This window comes from Stegodyphus dumicola, chromosome 7 (genome assembly GCF_044657685.1).
Source record: "Stegodyphus dumicola isolate Sdum_Otavi_A_Nest chromosome 7, ASM4465768v1".
NCBI classification, from domain to species: domain Eukaryota; kingdom Metazoa; phylum Arthropoda; class Arachnida; order Araneae; family Eresidae; genus Stegodyphus; species Stegodyphus dumicola.
In genome coordinates, this window is record NC_140774.1 from 194733161 (window position 1) to 194755158 (window position 21998).

General features: G+C 34.2%; 1 protein-coding gene across 1 annotated transcript in view; it reads right to left on the reverse strand.

Moving 5' to 3' along the window:
* LOC118202472 (corticotropin-releasing hormone receptor 2-like) overlaps positions 1-21998 on the reverse strand; it is a 438714-nt gene that overhangs the window by 138911 nt on the left and 277805 nt on the right. Inside the window, exon 3 of the mRNA XM_085821190.1 lies at positions 17824-17918. Coding sequence (XP_085677316.1) covers positions 17824-17918 — 95 coding nt within the window. The remainder of the gene's footprint in view (positions 1-17823; positions 17919-21998) is intronic.

Genomic DNA, 21998 nt, shown 5'->3' on the forward strand with positions numbered 1-21998 from the left:
TCATGTATAATGTAAAAAGTTAGGAACAATGTGATTTTTTTCCCGGTCCTTCACAGCAGAAGAGAAAGGAAAATGGGTTGCCATATATTAAAAGTTCGCCGAGTGAATCATTCTGATAAAAAGTTGTCAAGATAAATATGTAAATTTTACACCAAATTTCACAAAATTTAATATTTAGGCATAATTTGAATCATAGAATAGAAATATGGAAAAAAAATTGGTATGGTATTTCAGAAAAAGTCCCATTTTGTGTCAAAATACCTATGTTAGAACAACGCTATATATAAATCTAATATATATCCTAAATCTTATTTTCAAGACTTGAAAAACGCAATTTTAATTTCATCAATCGGCCCAGTAAAACGAGAGGCGTAGAACTGTGTCCCCTCCTTTTTTTCGCAGTGTACATCTTGCATTCACGCAAAAAAAGGGGGGGAGCTCTGTATCTCCCCTTTCTATGGGGCTGATTAACGAAATTTAACTTGTAGTTTTCATGTCTCGAAAGCGCGACTTAGGATATATATTAGATTTATATATAATATTTATCTTAACATAGGTATTCTGACAGAAAATCAGACTTTTTCTCAAATGACATACCGAGGTTTTTTCCATATTTCTATTTTATGAGTATGATTACACCAAAGTGTCAAGTATTGTAAAAATCAGCTGTCAAAATTTGAACCCCTCTGTTAAATGAATGTTGCATATATTCATTAATATCCCTTTTTTTATTTAAACTTACTCGATTCCTTCTTTTACAATTCAAAATTTAGGTTCAATGCAAGAAAAAAAAAAAAAAAAAAAAAAAAAAAAAGCAACTATTTTCCGATTTGTTTTTAACATTTGTAGTTTTCAGTAATTCTTTTAAATTTTTCAAAAAACAGTTTTGAATTTTAACCTATCAAAATTTTACCATCATCTTAAAGTGAACGTATTTCTAGGCATATCTGCCAAAAAATTAAGAGTTCTTTTGTTCAGAATTTCCAAAGATATATGTGAATTTACATATTCAGAAAGTAATCCTGAATATTCTGAATATGTAATTTACATATTCAGTAAAATTTAGTAATTCTTTTAAATTTTTCAAAAAACAGTTTTGAATTTTAACCTATCAAAATTTTACCATCATCTTAAAGTGAACGTATTTCTAGGCATATCTGCAAACAAATTAAGAGTTTTTTTTGTTCAAAATTTCCAAAGATATATGTGAATTTACATATTGGCACGTTCTGTAATTTGGCATCCTTTTTATAAGCGATAATAACACCAAATGTGCTTTACGCACTTGTTAAAATTATTTGAAAGAATGAACGTTTCACATTTTTTTCCCCGCTCCTGAGCAGTAAGAAGAGGGGAAAGAAAAATAGGTTATTACAAATTAAGAATACCGCTGAGTGAATTATTCTTAGCGCAGATTGAAAAAAGTGCGCAAAGATAAATTTTTAATTTTCTCAGCATATTTCTCACCAGATTTTACGAAATTTAGTATTTAAGCATAACTTGAGTCGTAAAATAGAAGTATGGAATAAAATTCTGCATGTCATTTCAGAAAAAGTCCGAGTTTTGTGTCAAAATATCTAAGTTACAATAATGCTACATATAAATCTAATACATATCCTAGATCGCGCTTTTGAAAACTCGAATTAAATTTGCGGAACTACTCTGATATGCGCCCTCAAGTCGCCAAATATTTTTGCCGAGAAACTCCACGCTGCCATATTGCTATCTAATTTTTTTGGCATACATTTGGAACTTTAAGCCTAAAATGTCTCCAAAAACACGGTTTTCGCGGATGCAAAACCACGTTTTGAACACACGATTTAAGCTAAAAGTCCGAAACAAAAACAAAAAATTTAGATAGCAAAACCGTGAAGTTTCTAACCAAAATTATTTGACAAAAATCTATGTACACAGCGATATATTTTAACTTAAAAAAACATCTACGAATGGCACAATCTAGGCGAAGAACAAATCTACGAACTACGCACACCTTTCTTTAATAAATTAACATAACAGCAATAAATTTCAAAGAATACCATGTACACAGCGTTCTGTTTCAACTTTAAAAAACATCTACGAATTGCACAATTTAGACGGTACGCACTAATCAACAAAATAACTAAAATAAATTTCAAACAATTCAAAAAAAACAACAATAACTACAGAAATTCATACTAAAAAAATGAACATAACATTCTACAAAATAAGAACCAGAATAAAATACAATGCACTTACCATTAATGCTTTTTCGAACAGCAGAAATACCAACTTCATAGCGCCTTTAACATGCCACCACGTAATCACTATCGTATTCATATGACAGCCAGACACACTATCCAGAAAATTCATACTATGGTTCACAAATAATCACAAATCCCTACTTCTATCACGCACAGGCACTAAAAATAATCTCCCATACCCTCTTTCCACACCTCCAAATATCCATTGCCCCTCAACAGGATGGCCACGACGTCTTTTTCCGAACTTCAATTCAACAACTTTAACCATTATATCTTTCCCTCCTAGCTTCTCAGACACAAAGCATGACGCGAATCAACGAACTCCAGCGAAAGATTTTTCAACGTCAACAGGGTTCCCATACAACACGCAATCGCGCCAAAAACCAGCGCAGAACACGTATCGCCACATTTGGTGAAATTAGGGCGTATATCAGAATTGTACCAAATTTGCTTAATTTGCCCAGTAGAACGGGAGATATAGAACTGCCCATTTATTTATTAATTTTTTTTACCTGAAAAGGGTATTTTGCCCAGAAGAATTATTAATTTCGTTTTGCCATTTTGTTTTGGTTCACTATAAATGGTGTTTCATTTATCAAATTGGCGAAGGAAAATGGCAAAAACGCAAAGTAAAATCATTAAAAATATTTTCCAGTTTAAAAAGATTTTTCTAATCTAAAAAGAATCTTTAATAAATAAAAACTTACCCTTCAAATGTAGAAAAAAATTAAAATCGTCTATCGATATGTCTATATAAAGGTATAGATACGTGTCTATGTATATGTGTTTATATATGTATATGCACTATCTTCACTTCATGACAAGTGGAAAAAGTGCTTAGTTTATGAACAGAAATGTGTTCTTCACAAGGAAGGTACCGAACTATTTCCTCCAATTGGCGCACGTCAGAAGCGGTAAATCATTAACGTCCCAGGCGACCCAGATGTCCCGAGAATGGACTTGGGAATAGTCAGGTTAGATTTCCTTTTCATTACATGTTACAGCATCCGTAAATTGCTGTTCCTTCTTTTATTTGTTAACTTTTTGTTGCTATCCTGATCATCATTCAAGTTCGTTTCATTCCGTTCCATTTCTTTTCTACTTTTTTCTCTTTTTTTCGGGGGGGGGATGTGAACATTGATTTCTTTTTTTTGGGTGTTTAAATTCATACTGAAAATTCTTATTCAAGAATTATTCTAAGTTTCATCGTCTTCCCATTTATCTTGCACTATACTAGATTCGAATCCCAAACGCATGCAGAAAACTTACACTCCTATTCATTTATTACTTAATCTTCTGTACATATAATAAAAGAAAGAGTCTGTATGTGTGTGTGTCAGTATGTCTTTAGTTCGCGCTGTACGTAAGCTAATAGACCCACGGCTACGAAATTTGGTACATAGGTGCATCTAGACAATAGCCAGTGCATTTCGAAGCGATTTTTTCGAAATTCGAATTCGTCACAAAACATAAAATTTAAAAAAAAATTCGAATTCGAATTTTTTTTTTAAATTTTATGTTTTGTGACGAAGTCGCGTCATTTTGAGACATAATGGGCTATAGGAAAGCGAGATTTTACTCTACACACTCCATTTTCACATCGTCATGAAACGTAGGCACTTAGCTATTTTACGAACTTAAAATAAATTTCGTGTTTCAATAAATCCATTAAATAAGAATTTATTTAACAAAGGGAGCTTAACACCTTTTCAACGGGATATTTTTTTAAAAAGTTTATTTTTAAAAATGTACAGTTTATTTTTCTTTGATTTTTGGACACGTTAAACTTTCATCCTTGCGACTGCTTTTACAAAAGAATTTTGGAAAAATTATATTTTGTATTTTTAAGAATTTTTTTTTAAATGAAGCTTCCGAGTACACTTCTCACATCTTTAAAAATGTGATTTTGGCAACAATTTTCCTTTTTTATTGTTGTTGATGGATTTTTGATGAAATCGCTTCATTTTGAATAGTTTCATTCTTTTAGAAATATGGGTTTGGCAACAATTTTTCATCGAGCCACTATACATTACAAACATCCATAACTTCTCGGGGATTAGAACCCGTGCCCTTCCGCAGTAGAAACCCCTGGTCCTCCAGCATACCGTCTGGACGGCTGTAATAAATGTGTATTACAAATTAATATAATGGCTGAATTGGCATTATACGTACAGTAAATTAAATAGGAGTTTTTGATACATTATATTGTTCAGAAGTCAAGCAACAAAAATCAGCGTTATATTTATAAAATTTTGACCGAACCACCATCCTCAGCTGCGAAACCGCAAATGAACAAGAAAGGAAATAATGATTAGATAAGATAAGAAAGCCTGGACAAGAATAAGCAAGTGGCGCCATCTGTTGGTGAAACCAGAACTAAAACATAATTTCTTTAAAGCCCGAAGGCAAATTGGGATTGGAATTAGGATCGTTAACTAGAACAGAAAGATTTTTATGAATGTGAAATGCCTCTAGAAAATCCAGTTCTCCAATGGAAGATGTTTTTTGAATAATTCTGGCAGCAAAAAAATTGAAAGTGTGATTTTCGGACCAACAATGTTGAGCAACAGAAGACTTCTGTGTTTCCTTTTTTCTAACATATGCCTCATGTTCCTTGACGCGAAATTTTAAGACTCTCTTAGTTTGGTCAACGTAAATTAAACCACAATATAACGCTGATTTTTGTTGCTTGACTTCTGAATCAGTATTTATTCGGCGTGTTATTGTGTCTTACATTATATTGTTCTAATTTATGTAATTTGTATGTCATGTTTTAATGCGTAGATGAAGGAACCCGGTACTTTAATTTCTGGCATCCGAAGACACTTTACTGCGTAGTTGTAAGGATGAATGCATAAACCAAAATCTTTCAGGTATGGCCTTTTCGGAGCATAAATTTATTGCAGGCTAATTCACATCAGATCATATTTCTGTAGATAAGATATTTTTTCAATCCTGGTTGTTGAATACAATAATTTCCATGTACACGCGTTTTAAAGTACGACGTCATCTTAGGCAAGTAAGCAGCAGCTTGGATGACGAGCGTCTTCTCAGGAGGAAAGCGTAAGCGAAAAGGGTCGTCCGCAATTCAAAGGAAGAAGAGTCAAAAAGTTTTGGTTTAACTATTGATTGGACAAGAGGTAACTTCATTAAGCGTTACGTAACATGGAAAGATCTCAAATTTGGGAAAACAGATGAATTTATGGGAAGAACATAAAATCTAGAATCATTAATTTCGAGGACGCCAATTATCTTTTTAAAGCAGACATCGTATTTCGTTATATCTTACATATCTGTATATAAGGTGTTTTCATTCTATGTATGATTTATGTATATTTGGAGTGTTGCATATTGTTTGAGTTTATTTGTTTATTTATTTAATGCATTTTATTTCGTAATTTTACTGTGTATTTATTTTATTCCCATTTCAGCCAAATATTGTGGTTTGAATTGCAAATTTTATGTATTATATGGCAGACTGTGTAATTCTTAATAACCAGTAATAATAATAGAAAGAAATGTGAAAGCTCACAGACTTTATATTACGCCCAAAGGGGCGTTTAGTTAACGTGTTGTATGTTATTTTTATTTAATAAATATCATGTTGTAGGGTTTATATTTATTTTAACTAACATTTATTTTAAGTTTAAACTATCTTTCCTGTCAAGCCTTACTTTCCCCTGGAACTGCCAATGCCAGAGTATGTAAATTTTAGTAGAACGCGCAAGGATTCAAATTATCAGCGGAAGTATTCTGAGTTAAATAGAAAGGAAACGAGTTCGAGGTGTGCTGTTCTTACTTCACAAGCGCGGAGGTAGTTAGCCAGAAATTGAAGAACCCCGCGTTTCGGCCTGTGTGCTTCCCTCGGAGAATTGTTAATTGTTCAACGTGATATTCAAAGTTTGCTGAATTAGCAACGGTATTGTAAAACGCGATGAGGTTAGTTACGTTTAGAGAGCCTCGTAGTTAGAGTCTTGTTATTATTTCTTTTCAGGTTCTTATTTTTATTTTACCGCCGGGTCGGCGTAATTTGTGAGCGTCAAGAGCACGCAATTGTAATTTCTTAAGTTGAATAAAAAGGGACTTAAACCCTTAGCAAGACTCTGTCTATTTTCAAGTTTCAACAGTCACCTCTTGGTTGCGTGCAGGTTGGAGGCGCGCAACTCTACAATGTTCTTCGCTTTTTAACCATAAAATCTAATTCAACAGCAATATCGCAAAATATTTAAAAAGAGCATATCTCTAGAATTTTTGATACACATTCGCGTCGGCTGGAGATAAAAATGTTTTATTTGGGCTTCCAGATGCCGATATTCGAGTGGAGGACTATTTTGTTCAAAATTTGATGTCTCTCGGTACCATTGTTTTTTCACAGTGAGAGAAACATACATGCATTTATACACATTCTTCATTATTTAATTTTTTTAATATAATGCAGGGCTCTAATATTTGATGGCAACAATTTGAAACGTGTACAGACTTTTATAGTGAACCAAAGCAAAATTCGAAAACAATATTAACAGCCCTTCTGAACTAAAGCTCATTTTTGTTACTAATCAATAACAATAATTCATATAAATCATTTTAAAGATAACTTAATTAAAACAGACAGAAACTTTTTAAGTGCTTGGTAACATTTATCAGTTCTACACAAAAAGGTTGAATTGGGTCACATTCATCAGTCCTACAGAACGCGGTTGTTACACTTTAATCAATCTGGATGACAAGTACATCATTTTGTGGCAGCTGTGATTCCCATATTCTGAACTGAATTTCGAACTAAATTTATCATTCAATTAATTCAGTTCTCACTTCGTGACAAGGCAAAAATACTTAAAAACTCATCTATATTAAAAATTACGACGTAAATCTTAAACACTTATTTCCTCGAAAAAATTCCAGAAAGGATTAAGCATGATTTAATTCGCAATAATAAATGAAGGCGTTATTTTTGTTCTTGCGAAGCTTAGTCTCTTTAGATTGGCAACAAATCTGCAATTCTGCTGTTTCAAATGTAAACAAATATATCTGCCATGTTATTTAAAACTTAACCGCACTTAAACAACTCTTAATTGTTGATAATTGTACAAATATTGCTTCCAGAATTTCGAAAGGCATAAATAAAAACCTTAAACGGAAGATAAGAACAACATAATTCAATCCTTTTTAAAGCAAAAAAATGTACAATTTACAAACATATAAGAGTAAAGAAACTGAGATCACTGTGGCGGGTAACAAAGTGGATACATATATAAATATATTTATATACTTTTGAGGCGGCCGATTGCAACCAAAATACGAGGTGCACATCTACATGTTATAGCAGCCCTATATACAAAATTTAAACGTTCTGAGGGTACTCGTTTTTGAGTTATTCGAGGTACTCGTACGTACGTACAAACGTTCGTATAGACGCCACGAAAATTTCTCTTCAGAATTCATTTTAAAGCAGTTTTATAATTTTGTTGCAGGAAAAGAGTCTTTTATTCTGTCCTAACGTACAGATATCACGCAAAAACATCGTTAAATTGCATTCGAAAGCGGTCAAAATGGATATTTTCGTTGAAATATGCTGCCTGAAACTTTTCGCGATTACAATACTTCCTTTATACTTCGTACAAGGAAGTAAAAATGATCTTTATTGTCGCATGATTTTTAATTTTCTGCGTCATTTACTAAATTTGAGGTATTCTTAACAAGTAAAGATGTGTTTTTGAAGATAACGTTCTTCATTTTTAGCCCAAAGGGGCGTTAGACACAGAGTGCTGTTAGTCTCAAAACGGCACTTTGCGTCATTTCAATTTCTGCGTTTATTCACTTTTGACCGTTGCCACAAAATATTACTGCAATGTATTATACTTAAAAAAAAATCAATAATGCGGAATCTTCATTAATGTTTCTTGCACTATAAAAATTAACAATATCTGGAGCCATCCAATTTTCAATAACGTAGTCCTCCAACTGAACATGGGCACGTGAAAATACGAATTTTGAATTTCGAATTTGTTTTATTATCTATTTCAAAGTTTATAAAACTTTAACGAATTTTTGATTAACGGACTCAACGATTTCAAAGCGAAGAATGTCAATACAGTACAGAGAAGCATTTTTATCTCCAGCGCGCGAGACTGTGTACCGGAAATTCTAAAAAGAATGTTTTTAAATATTTTGTGATATTGCTGTTGAATTGAATTCTATGTGTTTAAAGCGCGGAGAGCTTCATATTTAATGAATAAAGGTAACACACAAAACGTTAAAAAAAGCGCCCTTTTGCGTATAATATAAAATTTGAAAACTTTTTTTTAAAAATATTTTTTAAAATTTATTTTTAATGAAATGCGTATTTCAGATTTTGTTATACTTCAAATTTTTTAACTTAAAGTATATATATATATATATTTTCATCTTTTTGTTCTAGTGTTTAAAGAATTCGAGAGATACGAGAACATTTCAGGATTCTGCTTCAAACAATTTATGACTCTTCCCACATCTCATGGAAATGACACTTATTTGAAAAAAAAAAAAAAAAAAAAAAAAAAAAAAAAAAAAAAAAAAGAGCTTTAGAAAAGTGAAATTACGAAAAGGGGAGTTAATGTTAACATCCTTCGCAAGTAAATCTAAGATAATTATTAGCCCATTAAGGGAACATTATCCAATGGGAAAACCATTTAGCAATTAATAGAAAGAAAGAAAATTCACAGCAAATAATTCTTGGGAGCTCGTTGATCCAATTTGATCAAAAACAAAGAAAATAACAAAAGTCTGAGACATGGAAAAGCAGAAAATGTGCGTGAATCAATTAGAGAGCAAACAGAAAAGAAAATGTCAAGGTTGGAAATTAGGTACCGGAATAAAATCAAATAAAAGATATTTACTGTGCACATAATAAAAATTGAACAAATTGAGCTTAGGATTTAGCTTAAAATGTCAAAAGAGTTAATGCTGAGAGAAGGTCTAATGAAATCCAATCGGATGTCATCAAAGTGTTGTTGTACTATTAAAAGCTTGCAGTGGAAGTTACAGTGACTCATTGGAAAGTTAAGTGTTCAATCGAAAAAAAAAAGTAGGGGAGTTCAAAGTTTTTAACTCTAAAAATATGGGCCAAGTTATAAATACCCCCCCCCCCATTATGAGAATACAGTGAAACGACAGGATACCATCATGGAGTATATTCTAAACTGCTAGAGTTTATATTACACATGAGGAATTTTAAGTACAGGTGGTTATAATTAAAATGACGCTATTCAGACCCCTCTAGAACCTATTCCACTCATCGAAGTTTGATGAAATTTGGTATATGTGTTATAAGGGACCATGGGAAAATGATTTCTGCAATAAAAATAGTTCAAATTCCATAATCACCTTCAATATAAAAGTAGAAACATTCCTCATTTCGCTCACAAACCAATTTGCGAATATGCATATTTTTAAATCTTGAAAACGCATGTATGCGACGTTATCTTCATGCGATAATTTGTAGGTGTTTTATTTCTTACTCCGATATTTTCGAGGACGATTTTTCTAAGCCGCTTTATTTTTGATAACGAAGTCTTGTATCGCGATGTTTCAGAACTGAGATGTTTTCTCCTTGCTTTCTTTTCTACCACGATGTTTTGTTAGGGCGCAGCCCGGTCCACCTTGCAAAACAAAGTTTGCCATACGACCCAAACGACGTTTGCCATATGACCAAACAAAGTTTGCCATATGACCAAACGACGTTTGCCATATGACCAAACAAAGTTTGCCATATGACCAAACAAAGTTTGCTATATGACCAAAGTTTGCCATATGACCAAACAAAGTTTGCCATATGACCAAACAAAGTTTGCCATATGACCAAACAAAGTTTGCTATATGACCAAACAAAGTTTGCCATATGACCAAACAAAGTTTGCTATATGACCAAACAAAGTTTGCCATATGACCAAACAAAGTTTGCTATATGACCAAACAAAGTTTGCCATATGACCAAACGACGTTTGCCATATGACCAAACAAAGTTTGCCATATGACCAAACAAAGTTTGCTATATGCCATATGATCAAACAAAGTTTGCCATATGACCAAACAAAGTTTGCCATATGACCAAACAAAGTTTGCCATATGACCAAACAAAGTTTGCTATATGACCAAACAAAGTTTGCCATATGACCAAACAAAGTTTGCTATATGACCAAACAAAGTTTGCCATATGACGTCATATGACGACGTTTTCACCTAGCGTTGTCTTCTCCGCGATGTTTTCGTTCGTGATTATTTGCCATGATGTTTTCAGTGGACACCGGATCACTGAAGGGATAGTCTTCCGTCCCTGAGGGTCAGGGCGTCCCAGGAACAAAAATGTTCGCGAGGATCGCACAATAATAAAAGCGGCCATTACCGCACCAAAACGTCGCTACCATCGATTCGACGAGAATTGCCACCTTCCAGGCATCCGGTGGTGTCAAGGGGAACCATTCGGAGATGTCTGTCTGACGTTGGTTGGTATATGTTGTTGGCGTCCAGAGTACAAGTCCGTTCACTCGGTTCGAAATGCCCGGACGAGCGGCTCGCTACGAGCAGCTTTGACAGATGTAAACTGGCCTTAAGACGACTCATAGGCAGTGTCGATTGGATTTTTGCCGAACTCGGGCAAACTGGAGTGTGAACTATTTTCTTTCTTTTTACCGACAACGAGACAACCGATCCACTGGGACAGTTAGCATTTCAGCCAGATAGCCCCGCTGACGGAATTAACTTGGTCCGCATAACACACTTTGATGCATATAGTGCTCAAGATGAGTGCTGGGGGCGGTGCAAACAAATGCTAGGCAAGTCAATGGTGCAATGATGGAATAAGGGTGCATTGCGGGTGAGGAAAACAATTTTAGTTACACATCTACAGAGTTATAGATAGATGGTTACAAAAGGCATCCACAACGTGAACAATAAATGACTAGTGAGTAATATATGAGCAATTAACAGAGTGACTGATAAAACAGTAAAAATAACACATAAAATAAGGCAAAATACTAAATAGCAATACTAAAAATACTAAAAAATAAAATAATACATAAATAAAATAAAGGAAAACAGTAAAAATAATACATAAAATAAAGCAAAATACCGTAATGAAGTTTTAAAGAAATCTCGCCATTTTTTGAACGAACAACTAACTTTATTAGTCAAAACTTACAGAATAACTGAAAAATATTTTTAATCCCGCTCATCGTCTTCGGATATTCTTTACGCGCGGTTTCTTTATATTCCTTACTGCAATTATCCTGGTAGCATAGCAAATACATTACAATACATAATTCATGGTTCGCAATTCAAGATTCAAAGTTCAAGGAAATAAGTATAAACAAAAAAGAATAGAAAAAGCTAACTAAAAATAAAATAAACTATGTACTGTACTGCAAGTACAGTTTATTTTATTTTAAACATATGTTCAGCCCCCATATGCTCTATACTGCAAGTACAGAATATATGGGGGCTATGATGGTGACGAGGATGGCAGCTGAGAATTATTCCAGCCTGTCTGAGGTTTTACGTGTAATATTAACGCAATCGCACCCGCGTTTCAATGCGTTTGAGCTATGGGGACATTCGTGTCCAGGTGGGCTGAAGAAGAGCCTCCAATTCTTAAAATTCTTACGCGTTTCAATGCCCAGCAATTTTTCGAAGTAGCTTCGGCCCATGCACGGATGTGATCCGCTAAAGGCTGTTTAAGATGATGCGGTTATTATTGCGGTTATTAATGTTATTATTGCTCATGCGGGTTTGCAGAGAGCGGTCCCTCTGCAAACCCGCATGAGCAATGGTCGTTTTCGCGTCGTCTGAAGCGATGCAAGTAAGTCAAGAAGGGACCATGTCCTGTTAGAAACTGGTTGATGTGAGGCGAGTGTTATCTTCAGTGATGAATCCCGATTCAATCTTAGTGCCGATGACTAATGCATACGTGTGGTGGAGGCGGCCAGGCCAGCGGTCCCATCCGCCATTTGTTATCGAGCGGCATACGGCTATTACGCAAGATGTGACAGTACAGGGAGCGATTTGTTGAAACACGCGATCACCTTAAGTCTTTCTTGAAAGCACTAGAACGATTCACAGTTACGTGAACGACATTTTAACGCCGGTTGTACTGCCTATGCTATCAAGTTGCGCAGGTGCTATCTATCAGCAAGACAACGCTTGTCCACAAACTCTGCCACTCTTACAACAACGTGTTGAAGGATATAACGTACTCCTGCCGCCTTCCAGGTTACAAGACCTCTCGCCAATAGAGCACGCTTGGGGATACGCTTGGAAGGCAACTGCAGCCGTACCAGAATACTGGTGAATTACCCCAGCTGCAAAGATTAAGGCATGATTTTCAACATGATGCCATAGGTGACCTACTTGATTGGATGCCACACCGTGTGTCTAGGTTTGTATATCTGCCAGAGGTGGCTATACTACTCACTGATTTGTAACTTTTTCATGCCATAGCGTCTTAATAAAACAATCTTTTCTTCTGAATTTGTAATCATTTGTTTATCTCCTCATACATTCCGTACAAGTTTCGTGGTAGTAGCTCGTTTCTTTCTGGATGCTTATATTTTTTCTGGCAAGAGTGGTATATATAAACTTAAAGCATCGAAGGTTAAAAGTAAACTGGAGTCAAAGCAAGGCAATTCCTCAACAATATTAATAATTGCATCCTTGTATAAGAGGTTTAACACAATACCTAATATCTAAACAATTCAAATAAAAATGATCATAGTAGTACAAATTCGAAAACTAAAAATGCAAAAAGGAAAATGTATACAAGATGATCAAAATATAAAAATTAATCTCCCTTTATTGAAACTCCAATTCAGAACTCATCAAGAGAAAACGAATTAAAGCTTCATAAAATACAAAAAGGAAAATGTATACAAGATGATCAAAATATAAAAATTAATCTCCCTTTATTGAAACTCCAATTCAGAACTAGAGCCCACCAGCGGCCGAGCGGTAAAGTCGCTGAACACTGGTAGTTCGGTCCGAGGATCGAATCCCGCGAACGGGCTGGCTGCATGGGTGTTTTCGTGGTTTTCCCCATGTGTAACGTGTATACGAGCCAGTTTCCCTTAGAAAGTCCTCCACGAAAGGCATCCCTCCCCTTAGGCAGATAGCCCTAGTGTGCTTTGCCATAATTAAATACACCACACCACACCAATTCAGAACTCATCAAGAGAAAACGAATTAAAGCTTCATAAAACGTGTCTCGTTCTCCTGGTGAATTTGAGATCAAAAAACCGAAAAAAGAAACAAATTTCCTCTACTTTTAAATTTAAAACTCATATAAAACCGAAAAAAGTGAATCTCAAACATACCAAGATTTTCCTATTTATTTTACTTCAATCCTGCAGCTATAGCGCAGAACGGGAATAAAAAATTTGTTTTTAATTTTTGCGTCTTATTAAGTTTTTTTTTTGTATATATATAATGATTTCTATTGCTTTGGGGTTTTAAACCTGTGCACAAAGTACTGTTGTAAAGTTTAAATAAGCAAGGCGGAACGTGCTCTCCTCTAATTCCGAATTAACCTTCCAAAACTTTCCCTTAAATACTAATTTCTTTCTGACTTATTTGAATCCACTCACGCTGACTTAATAATGCTTAGCATGCTTAATTATGTTTTTACTTCCCTCTACAAAGTAAAAAGGAAGTATTGTAATCGCGAAAAGTTTCAGGCAGCATATTTCAACGAAAATATCCATTTTGACCGCTATCGAATGCAATTTAACGATGTTTTTGCGTGATATCTGTACGTAAGGACAGAATAAAAGACTCTTTTCCTCCAAAAAAATTATAAAACTGCTTTAAAATGAATTCTGAAAAGAATTTTTCGTGGCGTCTGTACGAACATATGTACGTACGTGCGTACCTCGCATAACTCAAAAACGAGTAGCCTCAGAACGTTGAAATTTTGTATATGGGGTCTGCTATAACATGTAGATGTGCACCTCGTATTTTGGTTGCAATCGGCAGCACCAAACGTATATAAATATATTTCTATATATATATACACTCTACTACCCGGCTCAGTGATCTCAGTTTCTTTACTCTTATATGTTTGTAAATTGTACATTTTTTGCTTTAAAAAGGATTGAACTATATTGTTCTTATCTTTCGGTTGAGGTTTTTATGCCTTTAGTAAATCTGTATGCAATATTTTTAGAATTATTGACAATTTTAAAGTTGTTTAAGTGCCGCTAACCCTAATAAATGTTTTATGGAGGTCATTGCTTGTTTACATTTGAAACAGCAGAATAGTGGATTTGTTGCCAATCTAGAGAAACTTAGCTTCGCAACAACAAAGATAACGCCTTCATTCATTATTGCGAATTAAATCATGCTTAATCCTTTCTGGAATTTTTTCGAGAAAATGAGTGTTTAAAATTTAGTTCGTAATTTTTAATACAGCTATTTTGAGTTTTTATGTATTTTTGCTTTGTCGCGAAGTGAGAACTGAATTAATTGAATGAGAAATACTCAACTGTCTGTGAAAATCTGTTTGTTTTTGTTTTGTTTGCTTAATTTTTTTATACGTCGTTCTAGCTTTATTATAGTATTTGAATAGAACATATCGCAACGATTAGATAATTCTTTAAATGATATAAATATTGTGCATTTTGAGTTATAATATAAAGGATATATAATACTGGTAAGTGAATCTAGCGCCAGCGTGTCGCTATGGTAAACAAACACTAGAGTGAATTTTAAAGAATGCAATTATTTTATTATGGTTTATGCGCTGTCGGCGAAGTAGATTTAATTCAATCCAATACGTTTAAATGAAATGCAAGAAAAAATGCGTATAATTTAATATTCCGTACAAGGAATTCATGTGGTGTACTCATCAGATTTTTTATAAATTATGTGCATGTTCTAAGGTGATAAAAGTAACTATTGAATTTATTTAGGTAAGGTTTTCTTTGTAATTAGATATCAGCATTATATATTCAAATGTTTGGAATCAGATATCAGTTTTACTGAGTAAGGTGCTGTACTTATCTGTTTATGTTCACTTTAACGTACTCAAGTCTGTATTTATTAATTCTCTGCATGTATTATGAAGGTCAGTTCGTACTTGGCTAGGATTTAGACTACATAGCATTACTTAATGATCAGTTTTATGTATTATGTTCATCAGTTTTAGTTTTCATGTATTACGTATGTATTTTTAAGTGTTATGTATGCAGGTATTATTAGGGATCAGCTTTCTGTATTTCTGTACTCAGTATCATGTTAGTTTTTCATTTTAATATTCAGTTTTGTACTTATGTATGTATTATCCTGTCTGCAAGTACTACGAAAGAAAATGTAGATGCATATTTCAATTTGTAAAACAACTCCAGTTTAAATTTGCGCAAAGAACTAAATTATGCAGGAATTTATTATCTTATTGATAACAGGTATACAATCTGTTAGTTAAATAGTTTGGCACATGGGAAAGCAATCTGCGTTTTAAATTACGTTTGGGCGGTAGAACTTCTTTTTAAGTTTACTATGTGCAATAATTTAATAGGTGACGTCTGTCCTTCATGCAAGACCAACGACTTTACAAAAGCCCAATAAATATATGAGAGTTGTGTCAGGATTAGCATCCGCATGTAGACATGCAGCAAGTCCAGAAAATCCACGGCAGTTAATTTTTCAGGCAGAGTCCTCCTATCTTTACTTTATCTAAGACAAGTTTCTGTCTATTCTAACAGCGATTCGTAAGTCATTTGATTGCTTCTTTGCTTAATTTTAAGTAGTTCCTAACAGGATATACTTTCCCTGAACAACAATATCCAAGCTTACATGTAGACTTTATGAGGCTCTTAGCCGTCTATTCGGCTGCGTTGCCGGAGCAGGCTGGAGCAGAGAGTAGATGGTTTCTGCCAGGAAGATAACGCACTGTGAGGCTAAGGGCAGGTCAGTGGTCTTCCTTGGTGGCGATTACACACGCTGACTCATTAACATTTTGGCAAAAAAGCGTGGATTGATAAATCAGAGTAATAGGAAAGGTTGGTTTCAAAAATAAAATTAACTGCTAGATAAATTCAAATGAATATCCACAATGAGATCACGTAACTTTAAAGATTCTGGTACAAAAAACGAACTAACACTCGGTTAAGAGTTTTCACATCCCATAACAATATTCTCGTTCATATTTTAACTAGCTAAACATAGAAATAAGGAATAAGGATCAGAATATCACATAGAAATAAGGATCTTTGTAATATGGTAACAGGTAGTTTGGCGACATTTTGGTAAGGCGATAAAGGTTACTAGCTAGAACTTACTAGCAGTGTACATGAATAAAGTCGAGAGTGTGCGCAATGCCATTTTTGTGCAATTCTGGGATGTTTTTTTAAGTGAAAATAGATCAACGTGTACATGGATACCGTGTATGTGCAATTCTTAAAAACGCGGCAAGCAGTTTGCGATTCTGCACTTTCTCCCAATTTCGCACCTAATCTTCGTCATGATTAAGCACTTTTGTTCCATAAAAGTTCTAGCATAAGCGTAAATCGGCTAGCAGATTGTTGGAAAAAAAAATGTTGAGTAAAAAAAAAAAAAAACATGCCTTTACTTCGTAAAAACAAAATGGCGTCAAAAAAAAAAAAAAAAAAAAAAAAAAAAAAAAAAAAAAAAAAAAAAAACTAAACAGTTGTTGTAGCATAGTTGGTCGCCAAATTACTATAATTCGAAGATTAACCAAATATCAATTTTGAAGGTTATCGAATGACATTTAACGATGTTTTTGCGTAATATCTGTACGTAAGAACAGAATAAAAGACTCCTTTCCTCCAAAAAATTATAAAACTGCTTTAAAATGAATTCTGAAGAGAATTTTTTGTGGCGTCTGTGCGAACGTATGTACGTACGTACGCATATCGCATAACTCAAAAAGGAGTAGCTTCAGAACGTTGAAATTTTGTATATAGGACTGCTATAACATGTAGATGTGCACCTCGTATTTTGGTCGCAATCGGCCGCACCACACGTATATAAATATATTTATATATATATATATATCCACTCTACTACTCGGCTCAGTGATCTCTGTTTCTTTATATGTTTGTAAATTGGTAAAATGGTAAATTGGTTTATAAATTGGTAAATTGATTTATAAATTGGTAAACTGGTTTGTAAATTGGTTTATAAATTGGTAAATTGGTTTGTAAATTGGTTTATAAATTGGTAAATTGGTATGTAAATTGTTTGTGAATTTGTAAAATATATAAAGAATTTGTAAATTCTTTATATGTTTGTAACTCTTATATGTTTGTCAATTGTTCATTTTTGGCTTTAAAAATGATTGAATTATATTGTTCTTATCTTTCGGTTAAGATTTTTATGCCTATAGTAAATCTATATGCAACATGTTTAGAATTATGAACAATTTTCAAGTTGTTTAAGTGCCGCTAAGGCTTTTTGTCATTTTGTAAAATCAAAATGGCGTCCAAAAAAAAAAAAAAAAAAAATTAGCAGTTTGCTGTAGCAAGGTTGGTCGCGAAATTTTCGCCAAAAAATCGCCAAGTTACCATAATCCAAAGATTAACCAAATAAGGAAATAACTAACCTCTTCTCCCTGAAGCAAATCCAAGCACCGCGTGTAATTGGTCCAATTGCCCCAAAGCCACTGTCCATCTTCACCACACACCCTGAACGCCTCAGCTGCAAAGAAAGATAAATCATGCATTGAAACAATCTTAAAGTAATAAATCTTCAGCTAAGCACTAGGATGTATTACAAATTAACCGTCCCGGTGCAGAGTAATGGATCATCAAATAACAATGAATCTTAAATTCAGGAACAGACGACATCTTTCGAGACTTAGTCATTAATTCTTTATACTTAGCTGAATAGTGAACATATTTTAATGCCTTTATTTTAGCAAATAGATGCAAGACTCATTAATTTTACGATGGCAACAATACCAAATGCACTATTTTGTGTAGCACGTGTAAGATTTCAGTTAAGGTATTGAAGAATTTAGACTACCTCCAGTTTAAATAAATCATTATCATAATGATAACTGGCGATGAAGCTTTTAATTGAAAGACTAGTTATCATAAGTTTATTTTATAAACTAAATCAAAAAATAAATAATAATTTTATAAACATAAACAAAAAAAAATCATAATGATAACTGGTGATGAAGCTTTTAATTGAAAGACTAGTTATCATAAGTTTATTTTATAAACTAAAACAAAGAAATAAATAATAATTTTATAAACATAAACAAAAAAATCATAATGATAACTGGTGATGAAGCTTTTAATTGAAAGACCAGTTATCATAAGTTTATTTTATAAATTAAAACAAAGAAATAAATAAACAAAAATTCTGAAAGTTTTCCGATTTTATATTACACCCAAAGGGGCTTTATTTAACGTTTTGTGTGTACCTTTATTTACTAAATATCATGTTCTTTGCACTTAAAATATAAATTCAATTCAACAGCAATATCGCAAAATAATTTAAAAGGAGCATTTCTTTAGAATTTCCGATACACAGTCTCGCGCACTGGAGATGAATCCCCCCCTCCGTACAGTGCTGCCATTACTTGCTTTGAAATCGTTGAGTTTGTTAATCCAAAATTCGTTAAAGGTTTACAAAACTTGAAATAGATAATAAAACAAATTCGAAATTCGGGTTTCCAAGTGCCCATGTTCGGCTGGAGGACTACGTTATTCAAAATTTGCTGGCTCTAGGTATCTTTGTTTTATCACAATGCGAGAAATATACATACATTTATGCAGATTCTTCATTATTTAATTTCTTTAAATATAATACAGAACAATAATATTTGGTGGCAACAATATGAAAAGTGATGCAATCTTTTAAAGTTTTCAACGCAAATGCCTAAACGAAATTAACAGTCCATGTGGACTGACTCCTTTTGTTATAAAGTGTTAGTATCTTAGCGTTCGTATATTTTCCTACCTTTTAAAATCAGTATAGAAGCATTTTAATCTTGAATTACTGATACATATCTTAAACAAATAAATGTCTAGTATAGACACTATGATCACTTTTCAAGCAAAATAGAAATGTCGATTATCATTTTTATATAAAGAGCCTAATAAAATTTAAGCTCAAAATCTGTTATTTCTAAATTTTAATTTTTTTTCGCATTTTCAGCTGCAACTACATATAGTCTCACATAGTTACTGCCAAAAGAGAAGTTTAAAATTTTATCACGTAATATTAAATGATGGTACATTGTACAACTGTTAAATTAAGATAAAACGAAGCAGCCGCTATCAATTCAAAAGAAGTGTCGAATATTACCTTTCGACCGGCTTGTGTGGTACATCCTCATTTTAAAGCCTTGTTTCACACTTTAAGAAACGTATATAAAAACAAAGAAAAATATTCTTATGTCTATGGTACATGATTTCATATGAATAAATTAATACGCACGATACTTTAAAAAATGACAATACGTGTTGTTGAAGTTACATTTCAACATGGACAGCATTCGAATTGAAACAAAAATTAAAAGGTAATAAAAGTAAATCCTTTTTACAAAATTTTAACTTTTAGAAATTTCTTGAAAATGTACTTTCACGGTATTTTTGCTTTATATTGTTACGAAATGTCCATACGCGGTAAGATGGCTTCCCCGCAAAACAGTTTTAGGGTTGCCATAACGTGGCAAGGAAATGCAGGGTTGCCACATTTGGCGAGAAATCGCCCAATTGGCGAAAAAATTGGCAATATCCCATGGGCGGATGGAGAACCTTCTGTAACGAATTCTTACCGGTTTAACCCAGAATGTTCTCGAACACAAGCCGAAAGCTATATAAACCCTGCTGGTCAGCAGTCAGTTAGTGAGAACGTGCCTCGTGGAGAGGGCGAGTCAGAGTGTCTCGTCTAGAGTCCAAGTTAGTATTGAGTTGGTGTCTCGTCTAGCGAGTCAATCCCTGCAGAGTCGATTGAGTTGACAGCCGCGCAGCGAGTTCCGAGTGGGTCGTCGAGTGCATCGAAGAGTCTTTAGTGTATTGCGGTTAGTGCATCGTCGAGAGAGCGTGTTGAGCTCTGGGAACGACTGAACCGAAGAGTCGGGAGCCATGCTCTGTGTGTCCTCGAGTGCATCGCGAGTTGTAGCGTGGAGAGTCTCGAAAGTACATGGAGTTCTGAGAACGACCGAGCAGAGTCGGGAGCTGTACGCTGGTGCTTTGCAGGGAAGCTGTCTCCACCGTTTTTGCCTGATAGTGTGAAGGCTGTGTCGCTGATTGTTCCAGCGTGTTTAGATCTTCGACGACTGCAAAAAGTGACTTTGGAACTGTCCTGATTAATATCGGCTAAATAAAGTGTGTTTCGATACTTCATCAAGTGTCGTCATTATTCACTCCAAATCTACGAACCCCGTACGAACGTGACGGAAGAAAATAACGTAACAACTGGTATGAGAAGAGAAAACGCAATAATATTAATTTCTTCCTTCTTTGAATTTATCCAAACTGTGGAGAATTAGGGTCTTCATGCTCTTTGGTACGTACAAATGACGTCTTAAGTCATTTGCACATAAATAAGTATTTTAGAGTATAGTGTTGCGCTCTACGGGTTCATTAATTTCGAGAAACTGATGGCAACATTTGATGAAGAATCAAAACACAATTTAGTCGCCAGTGTTACATAGGGCAGTTCCAAAGACACGTTTACAATCATTGAATAACTACGACAAACACCCTGAAACATTCAACAACACAGCCTTCAGGCTATAACGGTGAAAATAGCTTCACAACAAAGCACTAAAGTACAGCTCTCGACTCAGTCAATCGCACTCAAGCTAAACTTTGAATTCAAAACACTATTACTAACTTTCTCTGCACGCAGGTAGGAATATATATAGCTTTAACTTACCTTCGAGAATATTCCTGAGAAAACCGCTAGGAATGAGTTCTAGAATGTTCTCCTTCCGTCTTTGTCATACGCCACTTTTGTAGCCGAATATCGCTAAATGGGTGCTTTCGCGCCAGATGTAGCAATCCAGCCTTTTTTGCCACTTTCTGGCAACCCTAAGCCCACTTTGCGGGAAAGCTATCTAACTGCCAGCTGGGCCATTCGCCACAGTAGATTAAGTGGGAGTAGGATTACATCAAAAACACATTAACAGAATGATAAGATAAATAGCGAACCACAGATATTTTACGTATCCAGTTTCCCATAACCTAGATTGTAAATCTGTGCTGATGGACAACTTTAATCCTTCTAGAATTACAGGCTTAGCCTTGAAATTTCAAAGTTCCTCAAAATGTCACGAATAAATGGTATTTTCTTGATTATAATTATAACAAATAACTCTTTCACTGTGAAATTTAATTCCTTTCCTTCCGATATACATCCTTACCTGACATCGGATACAATACGTAAAAGCTGTCAGAAATTTTCATGTGTAATATTTATGAAAACCACCCTTCTGTACGAAATTTTAAGTCCATAACGCTGAGAGGGTGAAAAGAATTGTATTACTAAATTTATATTGCCGTCAATAAGTCGTAACTTTACTGAATATTTAAATACATCTGTATTAGATGAAATTCCTTGAATGTGAATTCTTATCAGGATCACATCTGGAATCCAGAATGGCTCCCAAATGCTTTAGGATGCTTGTGCATTTGAAGTTTATTACCAAAAAACTATGTTCTAGATAGGCGTCGGCAGCATATGGCACGCGGTATAATTCTCAGTGGAACTCTATACCACTCTACAAAGTTATCTCTCACCCTGTCTGCCCTCCATGCA